The sequence below is a fragment of the Alexandromys fortis genome, unplaced genomic scaffold (assembly GCF_014885135.2).
Source record: "Alexandromys fortis isolate MF-2015 unplaced genomic scaffold, M_Fortis_MF-2015_v1.1 scaffold_8_1_9099942, whole genome shotgun sequence".
In the NCBI taxonomy this organism is placed as follows: Eukaryota; Metazoa; Chordata; class Mammalia; order Rodentia; family Cricetidae; genus Alexandromys; species Alexandromys fortis.
Window position 1 is genome coordinate 6,565,311 of NW_026067898.1, and position 22,492 is coordinate 6,587,802.

The 22,492-nt window shown below is 47.9% G+C and overlaps 1 protein-coding gene across 3 annotated transcripts in view; it reads left to right on the forward strand.

Annotated features, from left to right (window-relative positions):
- Window positions 1-22,492, forward strand: part of Ttn (titin) — a 266,701-nt gene that overhangs the window by 216,951 nt on the left and 27,258 nt on the right. For all 3 annotated transcript variants that reach the window (XM_050120983.1, XM_050120974.1, XM_050120992.1), the window contains 9 exons: window positions 34-17,139; window positions 17,648-17,944; window positions 18,039-18,626; window positions 18,720-19,022; window positions 19,148-19,444; window positions 20,812-21,099; window positions 21,210-21,509; window positions 21,751-22,053; window positions 22,149-22,454. In XM_050120983.1, the coding sequence (XP_049976940.1) occupies window positions 34-17,139; window positions 17,648-17,944; window positions 18,039-18,626; window positions 18,720-19,022; window positions 19,148-19,444; window positions 20,812-21,099; window positions 21,210-21,509; window positions 21,751-22,053; window positions 22,149-22,454 (19,788 nt within the window). The remainder of the gene's footprint in view (window positions 1-33; window positions 17,140-17,647; window positions 17,945-18,038; window positions 18,627-18,719; window positions 19,023-19,147; window positions 19,445-20,811; window positions 21,100-21,209; window positions 21,510-21,750; window positions 22,054-22,148; window positions 22,455-22,492) is intronic.

The window sequence follows — 22,492 nt, forward strand, 5'->3', positions numbered from 1 at the left end:
ATATTTGAATGTACCCTTCTTTCTTTTGCCCAGATCCTCCGGGACCACCTTCAAACGCGCATGTCACCGATACCACCAAGAAATCAGCATCTTTAGCATGGGGCAAGCCTCATTATGATGGAGGGCTTGAAATCACTGGTTACATAGTGGAGCATCAGAAAGTAGGAGATGAGGCCTGGATTAAAGACACAACAGGAGCGGCCCTCAGAATCACTCAGTTTGTTGTTCCTGACCTTCAGACTAAAGAAAAGTACAACTTTAGAATTAGTGCTGTCAATGATGCAGGCGTCGGGGAGCCAGCGGTGATTCCAGATGTTGAAATCGTAGAGAAGGAAACGGCTCCTGATTTTGAGCTAGACGCTGAGCTGCGCAGAACACTGGTGGTTAGGGCCGGACTCAGCATTAGGATTTTTGTGCCAATTAAAGGTCGTCCTGCCCCCGAGGTGACATGGACCAAAGATAATATCAACCTGAAGCACCGAGCCAACATCGAAAACACGGAGTCATTCACTCTTCTCATTATCCCAGAATGTAACAGATACGACACTGGCAAGTTCGTGATGACCATCGAAAACCCAGCCGGGAAGAAGAGTGGCTTTGTCAATGTCAGAGTCCTAGACACACCAGGTCCTGTCCTTAACCTAAGGCCTACAGACATCACAAAGGACAGCGTCACCCTACACTGGGACCTCCCTCTGATAGACGGGGGCTCGCGTATAACAAACTACATCGTAGAGAAACGCGAAGCAACGAGGAAATCATACTCCACCGTTACCACGAAATGCCACAAGTGTACGTATAAAGTAACTGGCTTGACAGAAGGCTGCGAATACTTCTTCAGAGTGATGGCAGAAAATGAATATGGAATCGGAGAGCCCTCAGAAACTACAGAGCCTGTAAGAGCCTCTGAAGCACCGTTGCCCCCAGACAGCCTTAACATTATGGACATAACCAAGAACACAGTCAGCCTGGCATGGCCCAAACCCAGGCATGATGGTGGCAGCAAGATCACTGGCTACGTGATTGAAGCCCAGAGGAAAGGGTCTGACCAGTGGACCCACATCTCAACGGTGAAGGGGTTGGAATGCGTGGTGAGGAATCTGACTGAAGGAGAGGAATATACCTTCCAAGTGATGGCTGTAAACAGTGCGGGCAGAAGTGCTCCCCGAGAAAGCAGACCCGTCATCGTCAAGGAGCAGACGATGCTTCCAGAGTTGGATCTCCGTGGTATCTACCAGAAGCTTGTCATTGCCAGAGCTGGGGACAACATCAAAGTTGAAATTCCAGTACTCGGTCGACCCAAGCCCACAGTTACATGGAAAAAGGGAGACCAAATCCTTAAACAGACACAGAGAGTTAATGTTGAAAACACAGCGACCTCAACCATCTTAAATATCAATGAATGTGTCAGAAGTGATAGCGGACCCTATCCATTAACAGCCAAGAACACTGTAGGAGAAGTTGGTGATGTCATAACCATTCAAGTCCATGATATCCCGGGACCACCTAAAGGACCAATTAAATTTGACGAAGTTTCTTCTGACTTTGTAACCTTCTCTTGGGAGCCACCAGAAAATGATGGCGGTGTCCCAATAAGCAACTATGTCGTAGAAATGCGACAGACAGACAGTACCACATGGGTGGAGCTAGCAACGACTGTCATCCGTACCACCTACAAAGCCACTCGCCTGACCACAGGAGTGGAGTACCAGTTCCGCGTCAAAGCGCAAAACAGATACGGAGTCGGACCCGGAATCACATCTGCATCCATAGTTGCTAACTATCCATTCAAGGTGCCGGGGCCTCCCGGCACCCCTCAGGTTACTGCGGTCACCAAAGACTCGATGACCATTAGCTGGCACGAACCGCTTTCTGATGGTGGCAGTCCCATTCTAGGCTATCACGTTGAAAGGAAAGAACGCAATGGCATTCTCTGGCAGACTGTGAGCAAAGCATTGGTGCCAGGCAACATCTTCAAATCAACTGGACTTACAGATGGCATTGCTTATGAGTTCCGCGTAATTGCAGAAAACATGGCAGGCAAGAGCAAACCCAGCAAGCCATCTGAACCGATGTTTGCTTTGGATCCCATCGACCCGCCTGGGAAACCAGTGCCTCTAAACATCACTAGACACACAGTGACACTTAAGTGGGCAAAGCCCGAATATACAGGAGGCTTTAAAATTACTAGTTATGTGGTTGAAAAGAGGGACCTCCCTAACGGACGGTGGCTCAAGGCCAACTTCAGCAACATCTTAGAGAATGAGTTTACCATCAGTGGCCTAACCGAAGATGCCGCATATGAGTTCCGGGTGATTGCCAAAAACGCCGCAGGGGCCATCAGTCCACCATCTGAGCCGTCAGATGCCATCACATGCAGGGATGACCTTGAGGCACCAAGAATCATGGTGGATGTTAAATTTAAGGACACCATCACCTTAAAGGCCGGTGAAGCCTTCAAGCTCGAAGCTGATGTTTCAGGCCGCCCACCTCCAACCATGGAGTGGGCTAAGGATGGCAAGGAGCTTGAGGGCACGGCAAAACTGGAAATAAAAATTGCGGACTTCTCCACGCACCTGATCAACAAGGATTCATCCAGGACAGACAGTGGGGCTTACATCCTGACAGCAACCAACCCTGGCGGCTTTGCCAAGCACATTTTCAATGTCAGAGTTCTCGATAGACCAGGACCACCTGAAGGACCCTTAGCTGTGTCGGATGTGACATCAGAAAAGTGTGTGTTGTCATGGTTGCCTCCCCTGGATGACGGAGGTGCCAAAATTGATCATTACATAGTGCAGAAGCGTGAAACCAGCAGGCTGGCCTGGACCAACGTTGCCACAGAAGTCCAAGTAACCAAGCTGAAGGTCACTAAGCTTCTGAAAGGCAATGAGTACATATTCCGTGTCATGGCTGTAAACAAGTATGGGGTTGGGGAAGCCCTAGAGTCAGAGCCTGTGCTTGCAGTGGATCCTTATGGGCCACCTGATCCACCCAAGAACCCTGAAGTCACAACCATCACCAAAGACTCCATGGTTGTCTGCTGGGGACATCCCGACTCTGACGGTGGGAGTGAAATCATCAATTACATTGTGGAACGGCGTGATAAAGCTGGCCAGCGCTGGGTAAAATGCAACAAAAAGACTCTTACGGACCTAAGATATAAAGTGTCTGGGCTGACAGAGGGACATGAATATGAGTTCAGAATAATGGCAGAAAACGCAGCTGGAATTAGTGCACCAAGTGCCACCAGCCCGTTTTATAAAGCCTGCGACGCCGTGTTTAAACCTGGCCCACCGGGTAACCCACGCGTCCTTGACACAAGCAGGTCCTCCATTTCGATTGCATGGAATAAGCCTATCTACGATGGGGGTTCCGAGATCACTGGGTATATGGTTGAGATTGCCCTGCCGGAAGAAGATGAGTGGCAGGTCGTCACTCCCCCAGCGGGGCTCAAAGCAACTTCCTATACCATCACCAACCTCATAGAGAATCAAGAATATAAAATCCGCATCTATGCCATGAATTCCGAAGGAGTTGGAGAACCTGCCCTCGTTCCCGGGACTCCAAAGGCAGAAGAAAGAATGCTGCCTCCGGAGATCGAACTGGATGCCGAGTTACGCAAAGTTGTGACTATAAGAGCCTGTTGTACCCTGAGACTCTTTGTTCCCATCAAGGGGAGACCAGCACCCGAGGTCAAGTGGGCCAGAGAGCATGGAGAATCGTTGGATAAAGCTAGCATTGAATCCACGAGCTCTTATACCCTGCTGATCATTGGCAATGTCAATAGGTTCGACAGCGGCAAGTACATACTAACTGTCGAAAACAGCTCCGGCAGCAAGACCGCATTTGTCAACGTTAGAGTGCTAGACACACCAGGCCCTCCACAGAACCTAAAGATAAAGGAGGTCACAAAGACATCGGTCACGCTGACGTGGGAGCCTCCTCTCCTCGATGGAGGCTCAAAAATAAAGAACTATATCGTTGAAAAGCGAGAGTCCACAAGAAAGGCGTATTCGACGGTGGCAACAAACTGCCATAAGACTTCCTGGAAAGTGGACCAGCTCCAGGAAGGCTGCAGTTACTATTTCCGGGTGCTTGCTGAGAACGAATACGGTGTCGGACTGCCTGCTGAGACGGCAGAGTCCGTGAAGGCATCTGAACGACCTCTCCCTCCAGGGAAGATAACTCTGATGGACGTCACAAGGAACAGTGTGTCTCTGTCTTGGGAGAAGCCAGAGCATGACGGGGGCAGCCGAATCCTTGGCTACATCGTCGAGATGCAGAGCAAAGGCAGTGACAAATGGGCCACATGTGCCACGGTGAAAGTCACAGAAGCCACCATCACTGGGTTGATTCAGGGCGAAGAATACTCTTTCCGTGTTTCAGCGCAGAATGAAAAGGGCATCAGTGACCCCAGGCAGCTGAGTGTCCCGGTGATTGCTAAAGACCTTGTGATTCCACCAGCCTTCAAACTCCTCTTCAACACATTCACTGTGCTGGCAGGTGAAGACCTGAAAATCGATGTCCCGTTCGTCGGACGCCCAACACCAGCTGTCACCTGGCATAAGGACGATGTGCCACTGAAGCAAACGACCAGAATCAATGCGGAGAGCACAGAGAACAATTCCCTGCTGACGATAAAGGAAGCCTGCCGAGAAGATGTGGGCCATTACACAGTCAAACTGACTAACTCAGCAGGTGAAGCCACAGAAACCCTTAATGTCATCGTTCTCGACAAACCAGGGCCTCCAACGGGACCAGTGAAAATGGATGAAGTGACAGCAGACAGTGTGACCCTTTCCTGGGAGCCACCCAAGTATGATGGAGGAAGCTCCATCAATAATTACATCGTAGAGAAGCGGGACACCTCCACAACCACCTGGCAAATTGTGTCAGCTACCGTTGCAAGAACAACCATCAAGGCCTGCAGGCTCAAGACAGGGTGCGAATACCAATTCCGAATCGCTGCTGAAAACAGATACGGGAAGAGTACCTATCTCAATTCTGAGCCTGTTGTTGCTCAGTACCCATTCAAAGTGCCGGGTCCACCGGGCACGCCATTTGTCACTCTTGCCTCCAAAGACAGCATGGAAGTACAATGGCATGAGCCAGTCAGTGACGGTGGGAGCAGAGTCATTGGCTACCATCTCGAACGCAAAGAAAGAAACAGCATCCTCTGGGTCAAGCTGAACAAAACACCTATTCCTCAAACCAAGTTCAAGACCACCGGCCTTGAGGAAGGTATCGAATATGAATTCAGAGTGTCTGCAGAGAACATTGTAGGCATCGGCAAGCCAAGTAAACCGTCAGAATGCTACGTAGCTCGTGACCCATGCGATCCACCAGGACGGCCAGAGGCGATCATTGTCACAAGGAATTCCGTGACGCTTCAGTGGAAGAAGCCCACCTATGATGGCGGAAGCAAGATCACTGGGTATGTGGTTGAGAAGAAAGAATTACCGGATGGCCGCTGGATGAAAGCCAGCTTTACAAATATCATCGACACCCAGTTTGAGGTAACTGGCCTGATTGAAGATCACAGATATGAATTCCGGGTTATCGCTCGAAATGCTGCCGGAGTGTTCAGTGAGCCCTCAGAAAGTACCGGGGCCATAACAGCGAGAGATGAGGTAGAGCCACCAAGGATAAGCATGGACCCCAAATACAAAGACACAGTTGTGGTTCATGCTGGTGAGTCATTCAAGATTGAGGCAGATATATATGGCAAGCCAATCCCAACCACTCAGTGGGTAAAAGGTGACCAGGAACTTTCAAGCACAGCTCGGCTGGAAATCAAGAGCACTGACTTCGCCACCAGTCTCGGTGTCAAAGACGCAGTACGTGTTGACAGTGGCAATTACGTCCTGAAGGCCAAAAATGTGGCGGGAGAGAGGTCAGTTACTGTCAACGTCAAAGTTCTTGATCGCCCAGGACCACCTGAGGGACCTGTCGCCATCTCAGGGGTGACAGCAGAAAAGTGCACACTGGCTTGGAAGCCCCCCCTTCAGGATGGTGGGAGCGATATCACAAATTACATTGTGGAAAGGCGAGAAACCAGCCGCCTCGTCTGGACTCTGGTTGACGCCAATGTGCAAACGCTCAGCTGCAAAGTGACGAAGCTTCTGGAAGGGAATGAATATATTTTCCGGATAATGGCCGTGAACAAATATGGTGTCGGTGAGCCTCTCGAATCTGAGCCATTACTTGCAAAGAATCCATTCGTGGTCCCAGATGCACCCAAAGCTCCAGAGGTTACGACTGTGACCAAAGACTCAATGATTGTTGTGTGGGAGAGGCCGGCATCTGACGGCGGCAGTGAGATTCTAGGATACGTTCTGGAGAAACGTGACAAAGAAGGCATAAGATGGACCAGATGCCACAAGCGTCTGATCGGAGAGCTGCGCTTGAGAGTAACTGGGCTCCTAGAAAACCACAATTATGAATTCCGAGTCTCAGCTGAAAATGCCGCTGGGCTCAGTGAGCCAAGCCCTCCTTCTGCTTACCAAAAGGCTTGTGACCCCGTTTATAAACCAGGCCCTCCAAACAACCCCAAAGTCACCGATGTTACCAGATCGTCAGTGTTCCTTTCTTGGAGCAAACCGATCTACGACGGTGGCTGTGAGATCCAGGGGTACATCGTGGAAAAATGTGATGTGAGCGTCGGCGAATGGACCATGTGCACGCCGCCGACCGGAATCAACAAAACTCACCTGGAAGTGGAGAAGCTGGTGGAAAAGCATGAATACAACTTCCGCGTCTGCGCCATCAATAAAGCTGGAGTGGGGGAGCATGCCGACGTCCCTGGGCCTGTACTGGTTGAAGAAAAGCTTGAGGCACCTGATGTAGACCTTGACCTTGAACTGAGGAAGGTTATTAATATAAGGGCAGGTGGCTCCTTAAGGTTGTTTGTCCCCATAAAAGGTCGTCCCACCCCGGAAGTTAAGTGGGGGAAGGTAGATGGTGACATCCGAGATGCCGCAATTATTGATGTCACTAGCAGTTTCACGTCTCTTGTTCTTGACAACGTCAACCGGTACGATAGCGGAAAGTACACACTCACGTTAGAGAACAGCAGTGGGACGAAATCTGCCTTCGTGACTGTGAGGGTTCTGGACACGCCAAGCCCACCCGTCAACCTGAAAGTCACAGAAATCACCAAAGACTCGGTATCCATTACGTGGGAGCCGCCTCTCTTAGATGGCGGATCAAAAATTAAAAATTACATTGTTGAGAAACGCGAAGCCACAAGAAAATCCTACGCTGCTGTCGTGACGAACTGCCATAAGAACTCCTGGAAAATTGAACAGCTCCAAGAAGGCTGCAGTTACTACTTCAGAGTCACCGCGGAGAACGAATACGGTATTGGACTTCCTGCCCGCACTGCAGATCCAATCAAGGTTGCAGAAGTCCCACAGCCTCCAGGGAAAATCACTGTGGATGATGTCACCAGAAACAGCGTCTCTTTGAGTTGGACAAAGCCTGAACATGATGGTGGCAGTAAAATCATTCAGTATATTGTAGAAATGCAAGCTAAGAACACTGATAAGTGGTCAGAGTGTGCTAGGGTGAAGTCGCTTGAAGCGGTTATTACCAACCTAACTCAGGGAGCAGAATATCTTTTCCGAGTTGTTGCTGTAAATGAAAAAGGAAGAAGTGACCCGAGGTCCCTTGCAGTTCCAATAGTTGCCAAGGATCTAGTCATCGAACCAGATGTGAGACCACCATTCAGCAGTTACAGTGTCCAGGTTGGACAAGATTTGAAGGTAGAAGTACCAATTTCCGGACGTCCTAAACCAACCATTTCCTGGACCAAAGACGGGGTGCCGCTGAAGCAGACCACAAGAATCAATGTTACCGACTCCCTTGACCTTACCACCCTCAGTATTAAAGAAACTCATAAAGACGATGGCGGACAGTACGGAATCACAGTTGCCAATGTCGTGGGTCAGAAAACAGCAACCATTGAAATCATTACTTTAGATAAGCCTGATCCTCCAAGAGGGCCTGTTAAATTTGATGAAGTCAGTGCGGAGAGTATTACACTATCTTGGGAGCCTCCCTTATACACAGGGGGTTGCCAAATAACCAATTACATTGTTCAGAAAAGAGATACAACCACCACAGTATGGGATGTCGTCTCTGCTACTGTTGCCAGAACTACACTCAAAGTAACCAAACTGAAAACTGGTACAGAATACCAATTCAGAATATTTGCTGAAAACCGATATGGACAAAGCTTTGCTTTAGAGTCGGAACCAATTGTAGCTCAGTATCCCTACAAAGAACCAGGCCCTCCTGGGACACCATTTGCCACGGCCATCTCCAAAGACGCTATGGTCCTCCAATGGCATGAACCAATCAACAATGGTGGAAGCCCAGTCATAGGTTACCACCTTGAGAGAAAAGAAAGGAACAGCATTTTGTGGACAAAAGTCAACAAAACTATTATTCATGACACCCAGTTTAAAGCCTTGAACCTTGAAGAAGGCATTGAGTACGAATTTAGAGTTTATGCAGAGAACATTGTCGGTGTCGGCAAGGCAAGCAAGAATTCTGAATGCTATGTAGCCCGCGACCCCTGCGACCCACCAGGAACCCCAGAAGCAATCATAGTTAAGAGAAATGAAATCACACTGCAGTGGACCAAGCCTGTGTATGATGGTGGAAGTATGATCACCGGTTACATCGTAGAGAAACGTGATTTACCTGAGGGTCGCTGGATGAAAGCCAGTTTTACGAATGTCATTGAAACTCAATTCACTGTGTCGGGTCTCACTGAAGATGAAAGATACGAATTCAGAGTCATTGCAAAGAATGCAGCTGGTGCAATAAGTAAGCCCTCTGATAGCACTGGGCCAATAACAGCCAAGGATGAGGTTGAACTCCCACGGATTTCAATGGATCCAAAATTCAGAGACACAATAGTGGTAAATGCCGGAGAAACATTCCGACTGGAGGCTGATGTCCATGGAAAGCCCCTACCCACCATCGAGTGGCTAAGAGGAGATAAGGAGATTGAAGAATCTGCTAGATGTGAAATAAAGAACACAGATTTCAAAGCTTTACTTATTGTAAAAGATGCCATTCGAATTGATGGCGGACAGTATATTTTGAGGGCCTCTAATGTTGCCGGTTCTAAGTCATTCCCAGTGAATGTGAAAGTGCTTGACAGACCAGGCCCTCCGGAAGGGCCAGTTCAGGTTACTGGAGTCACGTGTGAAAAATGCACTTTGGCATGGTCTCCACCACTTCAAGATGGCGGCAGTGACATTTCTCACTATGTCGTTGAGAAGCGAGAAACCAGTCGACTCGCATGGACCGTGGTTGCTTCAGAAGTTGTGACTAACTCTCTGAAAGTTACTAAGCTCTTGGAAGGGAATGAATATATTTTCCGAATAATGGCTGTCAACAAGTACGGTATTGGCGAACCTCTGGAGTCTTCGCCAGTACTCATGAAAAATCCATTTGTGCTTCCTGGACCACCAAAGAGCTTAGAAGTCACAAACATTGCCAAGGACTCTATGACGGTCTGCTGGAATCGGCCAGACAGTGATGGCGGAAGTGAGATTATTGGTTACATCGTGGAGAAGAGAGACAGGAGTGGCATTCGCTGGATAAAGTGCAACAAACGCCGCATTACAGATTTGAGGCTCAGGGTAACGGGATTAACGGAAGATCATGAATATGAATTCAGAGTCTCTGCAGAAAACGCTGCGGGTGTTGGAGAGCCGAGCCCAGCTACTGTTTACTACAAGGCTTGTGATCCCGTGTTCAAACCTGGCCCACCCACCAATGTACATGTTGTAGACACCACCAAAAACTCAATCACTCTTGCCTGGAGCAAACCTATATATGACGGCGGCAGTGAGATCCTGGGCTACGTCGTCGAGGTCTGCAAAGCAGACGAAGAAGAATGGCAAATAGTTACTCCACAAACTGGCCTGAGAGTCACTCGATTCGAAATTTCCAAACTCACTGAGCACCAAGAATATAAAATACAAGTCTGTGCCCTCAACAAAGTTGGTTTAGGCGAGGCCGCCTCCGTTCCTGGTACTGTGAAACCGGAAGATAAACTTGAAGCTCCTGAACTTGACCTAGACTCTGAGTTAAGAAAAGGCATCGTTGTGAGAGCTGGAGGATCTGCCAGAATCCACATCCCATTCAAAGGCCGGCCCACACCTGAGATCACGTGGTCTAAGGAGGAAGGTGAATTCACAGATAAGGTCCAAATTGAGAAGGGCATGAACTTTACCCAGCTCTCGATAGACAACTGCGACAGAAACGACGCTGGGAAGTACGTTCTCAAGCTGGAGAACAGCAGTGGGTCCAAGTCGGCTTTTGTGACCGTGAAAGTCCTTGACACCCCAGGACCCCCGCAGAATTTAGCCGTCAAGGAAGTGAGAAAAGACTCTGTCCTTCTGGTATGGGAACCACCTCTCATTGACGGTGGGGCAAAGGTCAAGAACTATGTAATCGACAAGCGCGAGTCGACCCGGAAGGCCTATGCCAATGTGAGCAGTAAATGCAGTAAAACCAGCTTTAAAGTTGAGAATCTGACCGAGGGAGCCATCTACTACTTCAGAGTCATGGCTGAGAATGAATTCGGAGTTGGGGTCCCCGCGGAAACCTCTGATGCCGTGAAGGCTTCTGAACCTCCTTCCCCGCCAGGAAAGGTGACGCTCACCGACGTGTCCCAGACCAGTGCATCGCTCATGTGGGAGAAGCCCGAACATGACGGTGGTAGCAGAATCCTGGGGTACGTGGTTGAAATGCAGTCCAAAGGAACGGAAAAATGGAGCATAGTAGCTGAATCCAAAGTCTGCAACGCGGTCATTACTGGTCTGAGCTCGGGACAAGAATATCAGTTCCGCGTCAAAGCTTACAACGAGAAAGGGAAAAGTGATCCAAGGGTGCTCGGTGTCCCTGTCATCGCCAAGGACTTGACTATACAGCCCAGTTTTAAGCTGCCATTTAATACATACAGTGTCCAAGCAGGAGAGGATCTGAAAATAGAAATTCCAGTTATAGGCCGACCAAGACCGAAAATTTCTTGGGTCAAGGATGGTGAGCCTCTGAAACAGACCACAAGAGTAAACGTGGAAGAAACAGCTACTTCGACCGTTCTACACATCAAGGAAAGTAGCAAGGACGACTTCGGAAAATACAGCGTCACCGCGACTAACAGTGCGGGCACAGCCACAGAAAACCTCAGCATCATCGTTTTGGAAAAGCCTGGCCCTCCAGTCGGACCGGTGAAGTTTGACGAAGTCAGTGCGGACTTTGTGGTCATCTCTTGGGAACCTCCAGCCTATACTGGCGGGTGCCAGATAAGCAACTACATCGTCGAGAAGCGAGAGACCACCACCACCACCTGGCAGATGGTCTCGGCGACGGTTGCCAGAACCACCATTAAAATTGGCAAACTGAAAACGGGCAGTGAATACCAGTTTAGGATTTTTGCTGAGAACCGGTATGGGAAAAGCTCTCCCTTGGACTCGAAGCCAGTTGTGGTACAGTATCCATTTAAAGAACCCGGACCTCCTGGAACCCCCTTTGTGACATCTGTCTCCAAAGACCAGATGCTTGTGCAATGGCACGAGCCAGTTAATGACGGAGGCAGCAAAGTGATTGGCTACCATCTTGAGCAGAAGGAGAAGAACAGCATTCTGTGGGTCAAGCTCAATAAGATCCCCATCCAGGATACCAAGTTCAAAACAACTGGGCTTGATGAGGGGCTTGAGTATGAGTTCAGAGTCTCCGCCGAGAACATCGTGGGCATTGGCAAGCCTAGCAAAGTGTCAGAGTGCTATGTTGCACGTGACCCATGTGACCCACCCGGCCGTCCCGAAGCCATCGTTATCACGAGAAATAGCGTCACCCTGAAATGGAAGAAACCTGCTTATGACGGTGGCAGCAAGATAACCGGCTATGTCGTAGAAAAGAAAGACCTCCCTGATGGCCGATGGATGAAAGCCAGCTTCACCAATGTGGTGGAGACCGAATTCGCAGTGACTGGGCTCGTAGAAGACCAAAGATATGAATTTAGAGTAATCGCAAGAAACGCGGCTGGCAACTTCAGCGAGCCGTCTGAGAGCAGCGGTGCTATCACTGCAAGGGATGAAATTGATGCACCAAATGCCTCACTGGATCCAAAGTACAGAGATGTCATCGTTGTGCATGCAGGGGAGACCTTTGTTCTCGAAGCTGATATCCGTGGCAAACCTATCCCTGATATCGTTTGGTCCAAGGATGGGAACGAACTCGAAGAAACAGCTGCTCGAATGGAAATTAAATCCAGTCTCCAGAAAACAACTCTCACTGTGAAAGACTGCATCCGTACTGATGGAGGGCAGTATACCTTGAAACTCAGCAACGTCGGTGGCACCAAGACCATACCTATCACTGTAAAGGTGCTGGACAGGCCAGGGCCTCCTGAAGGACCCCTTAAAGTCACTGGAGTTACAGCCGAAAAGTGTTACCTGGCATGGAACCCACCTTTGCAAGATGGTGGTGCTAGTATTTCACATTACATCATTGAAAAGAGAGAAACAAGCAGACTCTCCTGGACCCAGGTTTCAACTGAGGTGCAGGCCCTTAACTACAAAGTCACCAAGTTACTTCCTGGTAACGAGTACATTTTCCGGGTCATGGCAGTGAATAAGTATGGAATCGGAGAGCCCCTGGAATCTGAGCCTGTGATAGCCTGTAATCCTTATAAGCGTCCAGGCCCTCCTTCAACACCTGAGGCCTCAGCCATCACCAAAGATTCCATGGTGCTGACATGGACACGCCCAGTGGATGACGGAGGTGCTGAGATTGAGGGGTACATTCTCGAAAAGCGAGACAAGGAAGGAATAAGATGGACCAAGTGTAACAAGAAAACATTGACAGACCTTCGGTTCAGGGTAACTGGCCTCACAGAAGGTCATTCCTATGAATTCAGAGTCGCCGCTGAGAATGCCGCCGGCGTTGGGGAACCCAGTGAGCCATCTGTTTTCTACCGGGCATGCGATGCCTTGTATCCACCCGGTCCCCCAAGTAACCCCAAAGTGACAGACACTTCTAGATCTTCTGTCTCCTTAGCATGGAATAAGCCAATTTATGATGGCGGTGCACCTGTTCGAGGCTATGTTATCGAGCTCAAAGAAGCTGCCGCTGATGAATGGACAACCTGCACGCCACCATCAGGACTGCAAGGGAAGCAGTTCACAGTGACCAAGCTTAAAGAGAATACCGAGTACAACTTCCGTATCTGTGCTTTCAATACCGAGGGTGTAGGTGAACCCGCAACCATCCCTGGCTCTGTTGTTGCTCAGGAGAGGGCAGAGCCCCCAGAAATTGAACTCGACGCTGATCTCAGGAAGGTGGTCACTCTCCGGGCAAGCGCCACCTTGCGCTTATTTGTCACTATCAAAGGCCGGCCAGAACCTGAAGTCAGGTGGGAAAAGGCTGATGGTATTCTCACAGAGAGGGCCCAGATCGAGGTGACTAGTTCATATACAATGCTGGTGATTGACAATGTGACCAGATTTGACAGCGGGAGATACAACCTCACCCTGGAAAATAACAGCGGCTCCAAAACGGCCTTCGTCAATGTTAGAGTTCTTGACTCACCAAGTGCACCTGTGAATCTGACTGTGAGAGAAGTAAAGAAAGACTCGGTGACACTGTCCTGGGAGCCACCGCTTATTGACGGTGGAGCCAAGATTACAAATTATATCGTTGAGAAACGAGAAACTACAAGAAAAGCTTATGCGACCATTACGAACAACTGCACTAAGAACACTTTCAAAATTGAGAATCTACAAGAAGGGTGCTCTTATTACTTCCGAGTCCTGGCTTCCAACGAATATGGAATTGGATTACCAGCTGAAACAACAGAACCTGTAAAAGTATCTGAACCACCACTCCCCCCTGGAAGGGTGACCCTTGTCGATGTGACCCGCAACACAGCTACAATTAAGTGGGAGAAACCAGAAAGCGATGGTGGCAGCAAAATCACGGGCTATGTCGTCGAGATGCAGACAAAGGGCAGTGAGAAGTGGAGCACATGCACGCAAGTGAAGACGCTAGAAGCAACCATTTCCGGCCTGACTGCGGGAGAAGAGTACGTCTTCAGGGTAGCTGCCGTTAATGAGAAAGGAAGGAGCGACCCGAGACAGCTCGGAGTGCCCGTCATTGCGAAAGATATTGAAATAAAGCCTTCGGTTGAGCTTCCTTTCAATACTTTCAACGTTAAGGCTAAGGACCAACTCAAAATTGACATACCATTCAAAGGAAGACCTCAAGCTACCGTAACCTGGAAAAAAGATGGCCAGGTTCTTAGAGAGACCACTAGAGTCAACGTATCATCCTCAAAGACCGTAACAACCCTTTCTATTAAAGAAGCCTCAAGAGAAGATGTTGGAACTTACGAACTGTGTGTTTCCAATTCTGCTGGATCCATAACAGTTCCAATTACTGTCATTGTCCTCGACAGGCCAGGACCTCCAGGACCCATACGCATTGATGAAGTTAGTTGTGACAATGTGTCCATTTCTTGGAATCCTCCAGAATATGACGGTGGCTGCCAAATTAGCAACTACATTGTTGAGAAGAGGGAAACCACGTCTACCACATGGCAGGTAGTTTCACAAGCAGTGGCGAGAACATCCATCAAAATAGTCCGCTTGACAACAGGAAGTGAGTATCAGTTCCGTGTTTGTGCAGAGAATCGGTACGGAAAGAGTTCCTACAGTGAATCCTCTGCCGTGGTTGCTGAGTACCCGTTCAGCCCCCCAGGGCCTCCTGGCACCCCCAAAGTTGTGCATGCCACGAAATCTACCATGATTGTAACTTGGCAGGTGCCAGTTAACGACGGAGGAAGCCAAGTCATTGGCTATCACCTTGAATACAAAGAAAGAAGCAGCATTCTCTGGTCAAAGGCAAACAAAGTCCTCATTTCAGATACCCAGATGAAAGTCTCCGGTCTTGATGAGGGGCTGATGTATGAGTACCGGGTATACGCTGAGAATATTGCTGGCATTGGTAAATGCAGTAAAGCATGTGAACCAGTCCCTGCAAGGGATCCCTGTGACCCTCCGGGGCAACCTGAGGTCACCAATATCACAAGAAAATCGGTGTCACTTAAGTGGGCGAAACCACGTTACGATGGTGGAGCTAAGATCACTGGGTACATTGTCGAGCGCAGAGAACTGCCTGATGGCAGGTGGCTCAAGTGCAATTTCACAAATGTGCAGGAAACGTACTTTGAAGTAACTGAGCTCACTGAAGATCAGCGTTATGAATTCCGGGTTTTTGCAAGAAACGCCGCTGACTCGGTTAGTGAACCATCCGAATCCACTGGACCTATCACGGTCAAAGACGACGTTGAGGCACCAAGAATTATGATGGACGTCAAATTCCGAGACGTCATTGTTGTCAAAGCCGGAGAGGTCCTTAAGATAAACGCAGATATTGCAGGGCGACCACTGCCAGTCATTTCCTGGGCCAAGGATGGGGTGGAAATTGAAGAAAGGGCAAAAACAGAAATTGTCTCAACAGACTATAATACCACATTAACAGTTAAAGACTGTGTAAGACGAGACACTGGGCAGTATGTGCTTACACTGAAGAACGTTGCAGGAACTCGGACTATGGCAGTTAACTGTAAAGTGCTTGATAAGCCTGGCCCACCAGCAGGACCTCTTGAAATAACTGGCCTTACTGCGGAGAAGTGCTCTCTTTCCTGGGGACGTCCCCAAGAAGACGGTGGTGCTGATATCGACTACTACATTGTAGAAAAGCGTGAAACAAGCCGCCTCGCGTGGACAATATGTGAGGCCGAGTTGAGGACGACATCCTGTAAGGTGACCAAGCTACTCAAAGGCAACGAATACATCTTTAGAGTAACAGGTGTTAATAAGTATGGTGTCGGCGAGTCCCTAGAGAGCGTGCCCGTGAAGGCGCTAGATCCGTTCACCGTTCCTAGTCCACCCACATCTTTGGAAATTACATCTGTGACCAAAGATTCCATGACACTTTGCTGGTCAAGACCTGAGACTGACGGAGGCAGTGACATCTCTGGATACATAATTGAAAGACGTGAGAAAAACAGCCTACGGTGGGTGCGTGTGAATAAAAAACCAGTCTACGATCTGAGAGTGAAGTCAACAGGACTCCGGGAAGGATGTGAATACGAGTATCGGGTTTTCGCCGAAAACGCTGCCGGCCTGAGTCTTCCAAGTGAAACGTCTCCCTTAGTTCGAGCGGAAGATCCTGTGTTCCTGCCATCTCCTCCATCCAAACCCAAAATTGTAGACTCGGGCAAAACAACCATCACCATCGGTTGGGTGAAGCCTCTGTTTGATGGTGGGGCGCCAATAACGGGATACACGGTAGAATACAAAAGGTCTGACGAGGATGACTGGAAGGCTGCCATCCAGAGCTTCAGAGGCACAGAATACACGCTGAGTGGGCTAACCACTGGAGCTGAGTACATCTTCAGAGTAAGGTCTGTCAATAAGGTCGGTGCCAGTGACCCCAGTGACAGCTCCGACCCCCAGGTAGCCAAAGAAAGAGAAGAAGAACCTGTATTTGACATCGACAGTGAGATGAGGAAGACTTTGGTTGTCAAGGCTGGCTCCTCATTTACCATGACCGTTCCTTTCAGAGGAAGACCCATCCCCAATGTCTCCTGGAGTAAGCCTGACACTGACCTCCGCACAAGAGCATACATTGACTCCACAGAATCTCGTACATCACTCACCATTGAGAATGCCACCCGCAACGATTCTGGAAAGTACACACTAACAATTCAGAATGTTTTGAGTGCTGCTTCGATGACCTTCGTTGTCAAAGTTTTAGATTCCCCAGGACCTCCAGCCAATGTTACTGTACGTGAAGTAACCAAGGAGACTGCTTTGCTGTCCTGGGATGTTCCTGAAAATGATGGTGGAGCACCCGTGAAGAATTACCACATAGAAAAACGCGAGGCCAGCAAGAAGGCATGGGTATCTGTCACCAACAACTGTAACCGCCTCTCTTACAAAGTGAGCAACTTACAAGAAGGAGCGATTTACTACTTCAGAGTGTCTGGAGAAAATGAGTTTGGTGTTGGTGTGCCAGCCGAAACAAAGGAAGGCGTCAAAATAACAGGTACATATTATACCTATTTTGCTAGAATAATGTGAATCACTCTAATTATATTTCATCTTAAAGACTTTTGGTTCACACCCCCAAACTATTTATGCCATAGCGCAAAATGAATCTCTAGTAATTGACATAGCTAGAATGTCAACAAAAGATTTGTTGGATTTAAGGCTAATCAAATCTAGCTATACACACATTTCGTATATGTATAAAAACTATATGTAGTTTCTTACAAGATTGTTCCTCTTGTCCCTCTGTTTAATACCTACAATGAATTTTGGGCAAATTTTGTTGTTGTATATGGTTATTTGAGACTTAATTTAAATTTGAGTACTGTAATTTAGTGGAACTTTGATTGGCTAAAAAAGCCAAAATTGTCTCATTAATAAGACTCAAGTCAGAGGAAATGCATGCCCTTGATTTAAGTTTTTCTTTGACAATGTGTGAAGGATGACAGTTGGGGGAAATGTTGTAATAATTGTCCCCTTTCTTTCAATGCATTTTTTTTTTTCAGAAAAACCAAGCCCACCAGAAAAGCTTGGAGTAACCAGTGTCTCCAAAGACAGTGTTTCGCTGAGCTGGCTGAAGCCAGAACATGATGGCGGAAGCAGAGTGGTACATTATGTTGTTGAAGCACTAGAGAAAGGCCAGAAAAACTGGGTTAAATGTGCAGTGGTAAAGACAACCCATCACGTTGTTTCCGGTCTGAGAGAGGGTCATGAATACTTCTTCCGGGTCTTTGCCGAAAACCAAGCAGGCCTGAGTGACCCAAGAGAGCTCCTGCTTCCTGTTCTCATAAAGGATCAGCTAGGTATAACTAACTTTATGCATATTCCTGCATTCAGGTAACTTAATGTTTTTAGGCATTTTTTTCACCTTTATGTTCCGTACTTCTATTTCTTCAGAGCCACCTGAAATTGATATGAAGAATTTCCCAAGTCACACAGTGTATGTTAGAGCTGGCTCCAATCTTAAAGTTGACATCCCCATTTCTGGAAAGCCGCTCCCCAAAGTGTCCTTATCAAGAGATGGTGTGCCCCTGAAGGCGACCATGAGGTTTAACACTGAGATTACTGCTGAGAACCTGACCATCAATCTCAAAGAAAGCGTTACCACTGATGCAGGGCGATATGAGATCACTGCGGCCAACTCCAGTGGAACCACCAAAGCTTTCATCAACATCATTGTGCTGGACAGGCCGGGTCCTCCAACTGGCCCTGTGGTTATCAGTGACATCACTGAAGAAAGTGTGACCCTCAGATGGGAGCCACCCAAGTATGATGGTGGAAGCCACGTCACCAACTACATCGTGCTGAAGAGAGAAACAAGTACGGCGGTGTGGTCCGAAGTGTCGGCCACGGTGGCAAGAACCATGATTAAAGTCATGAAACTGACCACGGGAGAAGAATACCAGTTCCGAATCAAGGCAGAAAATCGCTTCGGCATCAGTGATCACATCGATTCAGCTTGTATAGTTGTCAAACTGCCATACAGTAAGTTGCTGACCTTACACACCCCAGATTGCTCTTTACTCTATAAATGTGCTAAACGCCTATATTAACCTATGGGTTTTCCCTCTTTCATAGCAACACCCGGGCCACCATCTACACCCTGGGTCTCCAATGTTACTCGGGAAAGCATCACTGTGGGCTGGCATGAACCAGTGTCCAATGGAGGAAATGCAGTCATAGGCTACCACTTGGAAATGAAAGACAGAAACAGTATCTTATGGCAAAAAGCCAACAAAATGATCATCCGTACAACTCACTTCAAAGTCACAACCATCAGTGCCGGGCTTATCTACGAATTCAGGGTGTATGCAGAAAATGCTGCTGGCATTGGAAAACCCAGCCATCCTTCGGAGCCAGTCTTGGCCATCGATGCCTGTGGTATGTATTTGCCAGATGCACTTGTCATGAGAAGAGCAGTTCTGATAACTTAAAAATGCAAATTTCATTTCTTCAATGAATTGGTCTAAGTGCCACTGACCTGACCTGCTTTCTCATGATTGCAGAACCTCCGAGGAATGTTCGGATCACTGATATTTCCAAGAACTCTGTCAACCTTTCATGGCAACAGCCAGCTTTTGATGGAGGAAGCAAGATTACAGGCTACATTGTGGAGAGGCGTGACCTTCCAGACGGGAGATGGACCAAGGCCAGCTTCACCAATGTTATTGAGACTCAATTCACCGTCTCTGGCTTGACACAGAATTCCCAGTATGAATTCCGGGTCTTTGCTAGAAATGCTGTTGGCTCCATCAGCAATCCATCTGAGGTTGTGGGCCCCATCACATGCATTGACTCCTACGGTAAGCGGTTTTCACCCACTGTTTTCTGTAACATGTGTCTTAAATAGATTATGGGAGTAAGTACAGACTAGCTGGAATACTTAGGAATATATTCTTCAAACACTTCATACCCCCCACCTTGATGTCAGGAAAAATGATAAGATTTTGATTATAGGATATCTAAAGGCCTTTCAAACTTTTAGGATTTTTTTTTTTTTTTTGGTTGTCTGAATTGGTGCTTTCATTCTATTTGAAGCTATCAGACTCAATAATAACTCTCAGGTTAACTCACATCAGCACTGCATGTGTCTCCTAAGTTCATGAAAGCACACAGAGTCCTCAATGACGATGGTATTAGCAGCTCCTACCATTGACGGGGCAGTTTCCATGAGAGCCCTTCCTCTGTGAAGAATTCATTCCCATAGATTAATAGCACAGATTAATCCACTTTACAAAAGGGAGCCTAAATCTGGGCAGTGGTGGCGCATGCCTTTAATCTCAGCACTTGGGAGGCAGAGGCAGGTGGGATCTCTAAGTTCGAGACCAGCCTGGTCTACAGGATGAGTTCCAGAGCAGCCAGGGCTACAAAGAGAAATCATATCTTGGGGTAAAAAATAGCCTAAGGCTTAGAATATTTATGTAAATTCCCCCAAGGTCAAACAACTCAACAGTGATGAGCAGCTTCCTTTGGGGCCCTCTCTATCTTACCGTCAAATCAAAATATAACTGGCCATTCTCAACTAAGTGGCATTCAACTAATAATGGCTTAGAAATGAGAATTTCATGACAGCCAAGTACCCTGTGGTACCTTGTAATAGCTTTCCATTTTCAAAAATGGAAGTTTAGCTTCTTCATGTCTGATCAAAAGGATCTACTCACTTCCTCTTGCTGGAAGTCCCAGGGCCACCCTTTACTAGTCAGGATTTGTGGCACTGTAAGGCCAGTCAAACTTAGTTTTATATCTCAACAATCATGAGGAGCCTGGCGGAGCATCCATTCAAGGGAGCTATAGCTCTGGGAGTAGAGAAGTCAAGCTTCAAGAAGAACATGAACTGCTCACATCCGGATGGCAGAAAGGAAAAGAAGACAAATGAGAAGCGATCAGAAGCAAAGGAAAGAAAGTCTAGAGTCAAAGAAAATGTGTGGTGCTATTTCTTCCATAATGGTCTCAACCCTGATCCTGTTTTCATGCAGTTTAGTGTAGATACCCTGAGATCCAGAGTCTGTTCAGTCTGTCTTCCCCATGACGTGAGTGGGCTTAGACCTGCAGATCGCACACACATGTGCAAGCAGTTAGCAGACTGTCAGCGACCTATTTTGAAGTTTCCGCAACTACATTTTTCATCCTGCTAAAATTTCAACTGTTTCTTCCTCTTTTTTTCTTACAGGTGGGCCTGTTATTGACTTGCCTCTAGAGTATACAGAAGTTGTCAAATACAGAGCAGGCACATCGGTGAGGCTCAGAGCTGGCATTTCAGGCAAACCCGAGCCCACGATTGAGTGGTACAAGGACGATAAAGAATTACAAACCAATGCACTGGTGTGCGTTGAAAACAGCACTGACCTGGCATCTATACTCATCAAGGATGCCAACCGCCTCAATAGTGGAAGCTACGAATTAAAGCTAAGGAATGCCATGGGTTCCGCCTCCGCCACCATCAGAGTACAGATCCTCGGTAGGTGCTTTAACATGGGCAATGACACATTTTGTTTACCTGCAGTGTAGTAATTCAAAGCCACTCGGGTTTTCAAAGGCCCTCACGTTGTTTTCATCTTTCACTGGCAGATAAACCAGGACCTCCGGGAGGACCAATTGAGTTTAAGACGGTCACTGCCGAAAAGATAACTCTGCTCTGGAGGCCTCCAGCTGACGACGGCGGTGCCAAGATCACTCACTACATCGTGGAAAAACGTGAAACAAGCCGAGTTGTGTGGTCTATGGTGGCTGAAAACCTGGAGGAGTGCATCATTACAACTACCAAAATTATTAAAGGGAACGAGTACATATTCCGAGTCCGGGCTGTGAACAAATACGGAATTGGCGAGCCGCTGGAATCTGATCCGGTTGTAGCCAAGAATGCTTTTGGTGAGCCGTAGCCTCATTAGAAAACTAAAAGGCATGCAAAATACACTTACAGATATAAGCTATTCTGAGAGCTTGTGTATGCTTTCCTGGAAAGATTTTCTTTTGCATCTCTGCTTGTCTCATTACTGCCCTTTCCACAAGACAGACACTGTCGTTACTAAACTGATATTTTAGACGGAATTTAAAAATGGGAAACTTGAGCCTGTTGAACCTTTAAACTCATCTGTTCTCTCCTTCCTAGTTACACCTGGACCGCCAAGCATACCAGAAGTGACAAAGATGACCAAGAATTCCATGACTGTTGTCTGGAACAGGCCAACTGTAGATGGTGGGAGTGAAATAAACGGCTATTTCCTTGAAAAACGAGACAAGAAGAGTCTGGCCTGGCTTAAAGTACTAAAGGAGACTATTCGTGACACCAGACAGAAGGTGACAGGACTCACTGAAAACAGTGACTATCAATACCGAGTCTGTGCTGTCAACGCCGCTGGAATGGGTCCGTTCTCCGAACCCTCTGACTTCTACAAGGCCGCTGATCCTATTGGTAAGCTCTCACGTACACACGTCTCCGGTTGTCTTCTGTGTGAAGGAATTGCAGGTGTGATTGTGTAATCGCTACGTTGTAATTGACCATTCCAGATCCTCCAGGCCCCCCTGCCAAGATAAGAATTGCAGATTCAACTAAATCATCCATCACTCTTGGCTGGAGTAAACCGGTCTACGACGGGGGCAGCGACGTCACTGGCTATGTTGTTGAGATGAGACAAGGAGAGGAGGAGGAATGGGCTATTGTCTCCACCAGGGGAGAGGTCAGAACGACAGAATATGTGGTCTCTAACCTGAAGCCTGGAGTCGATTACTATTTCCAAGTATCAGCGGTAAACTGTGCTGGCCAAGGAGAACCCATCACAATGACTGAGCCTGTCCAGGCTAAAGACATCCTTGGTACGTACAGCCACTGTGGTGATGCTGGGTGTCTTACT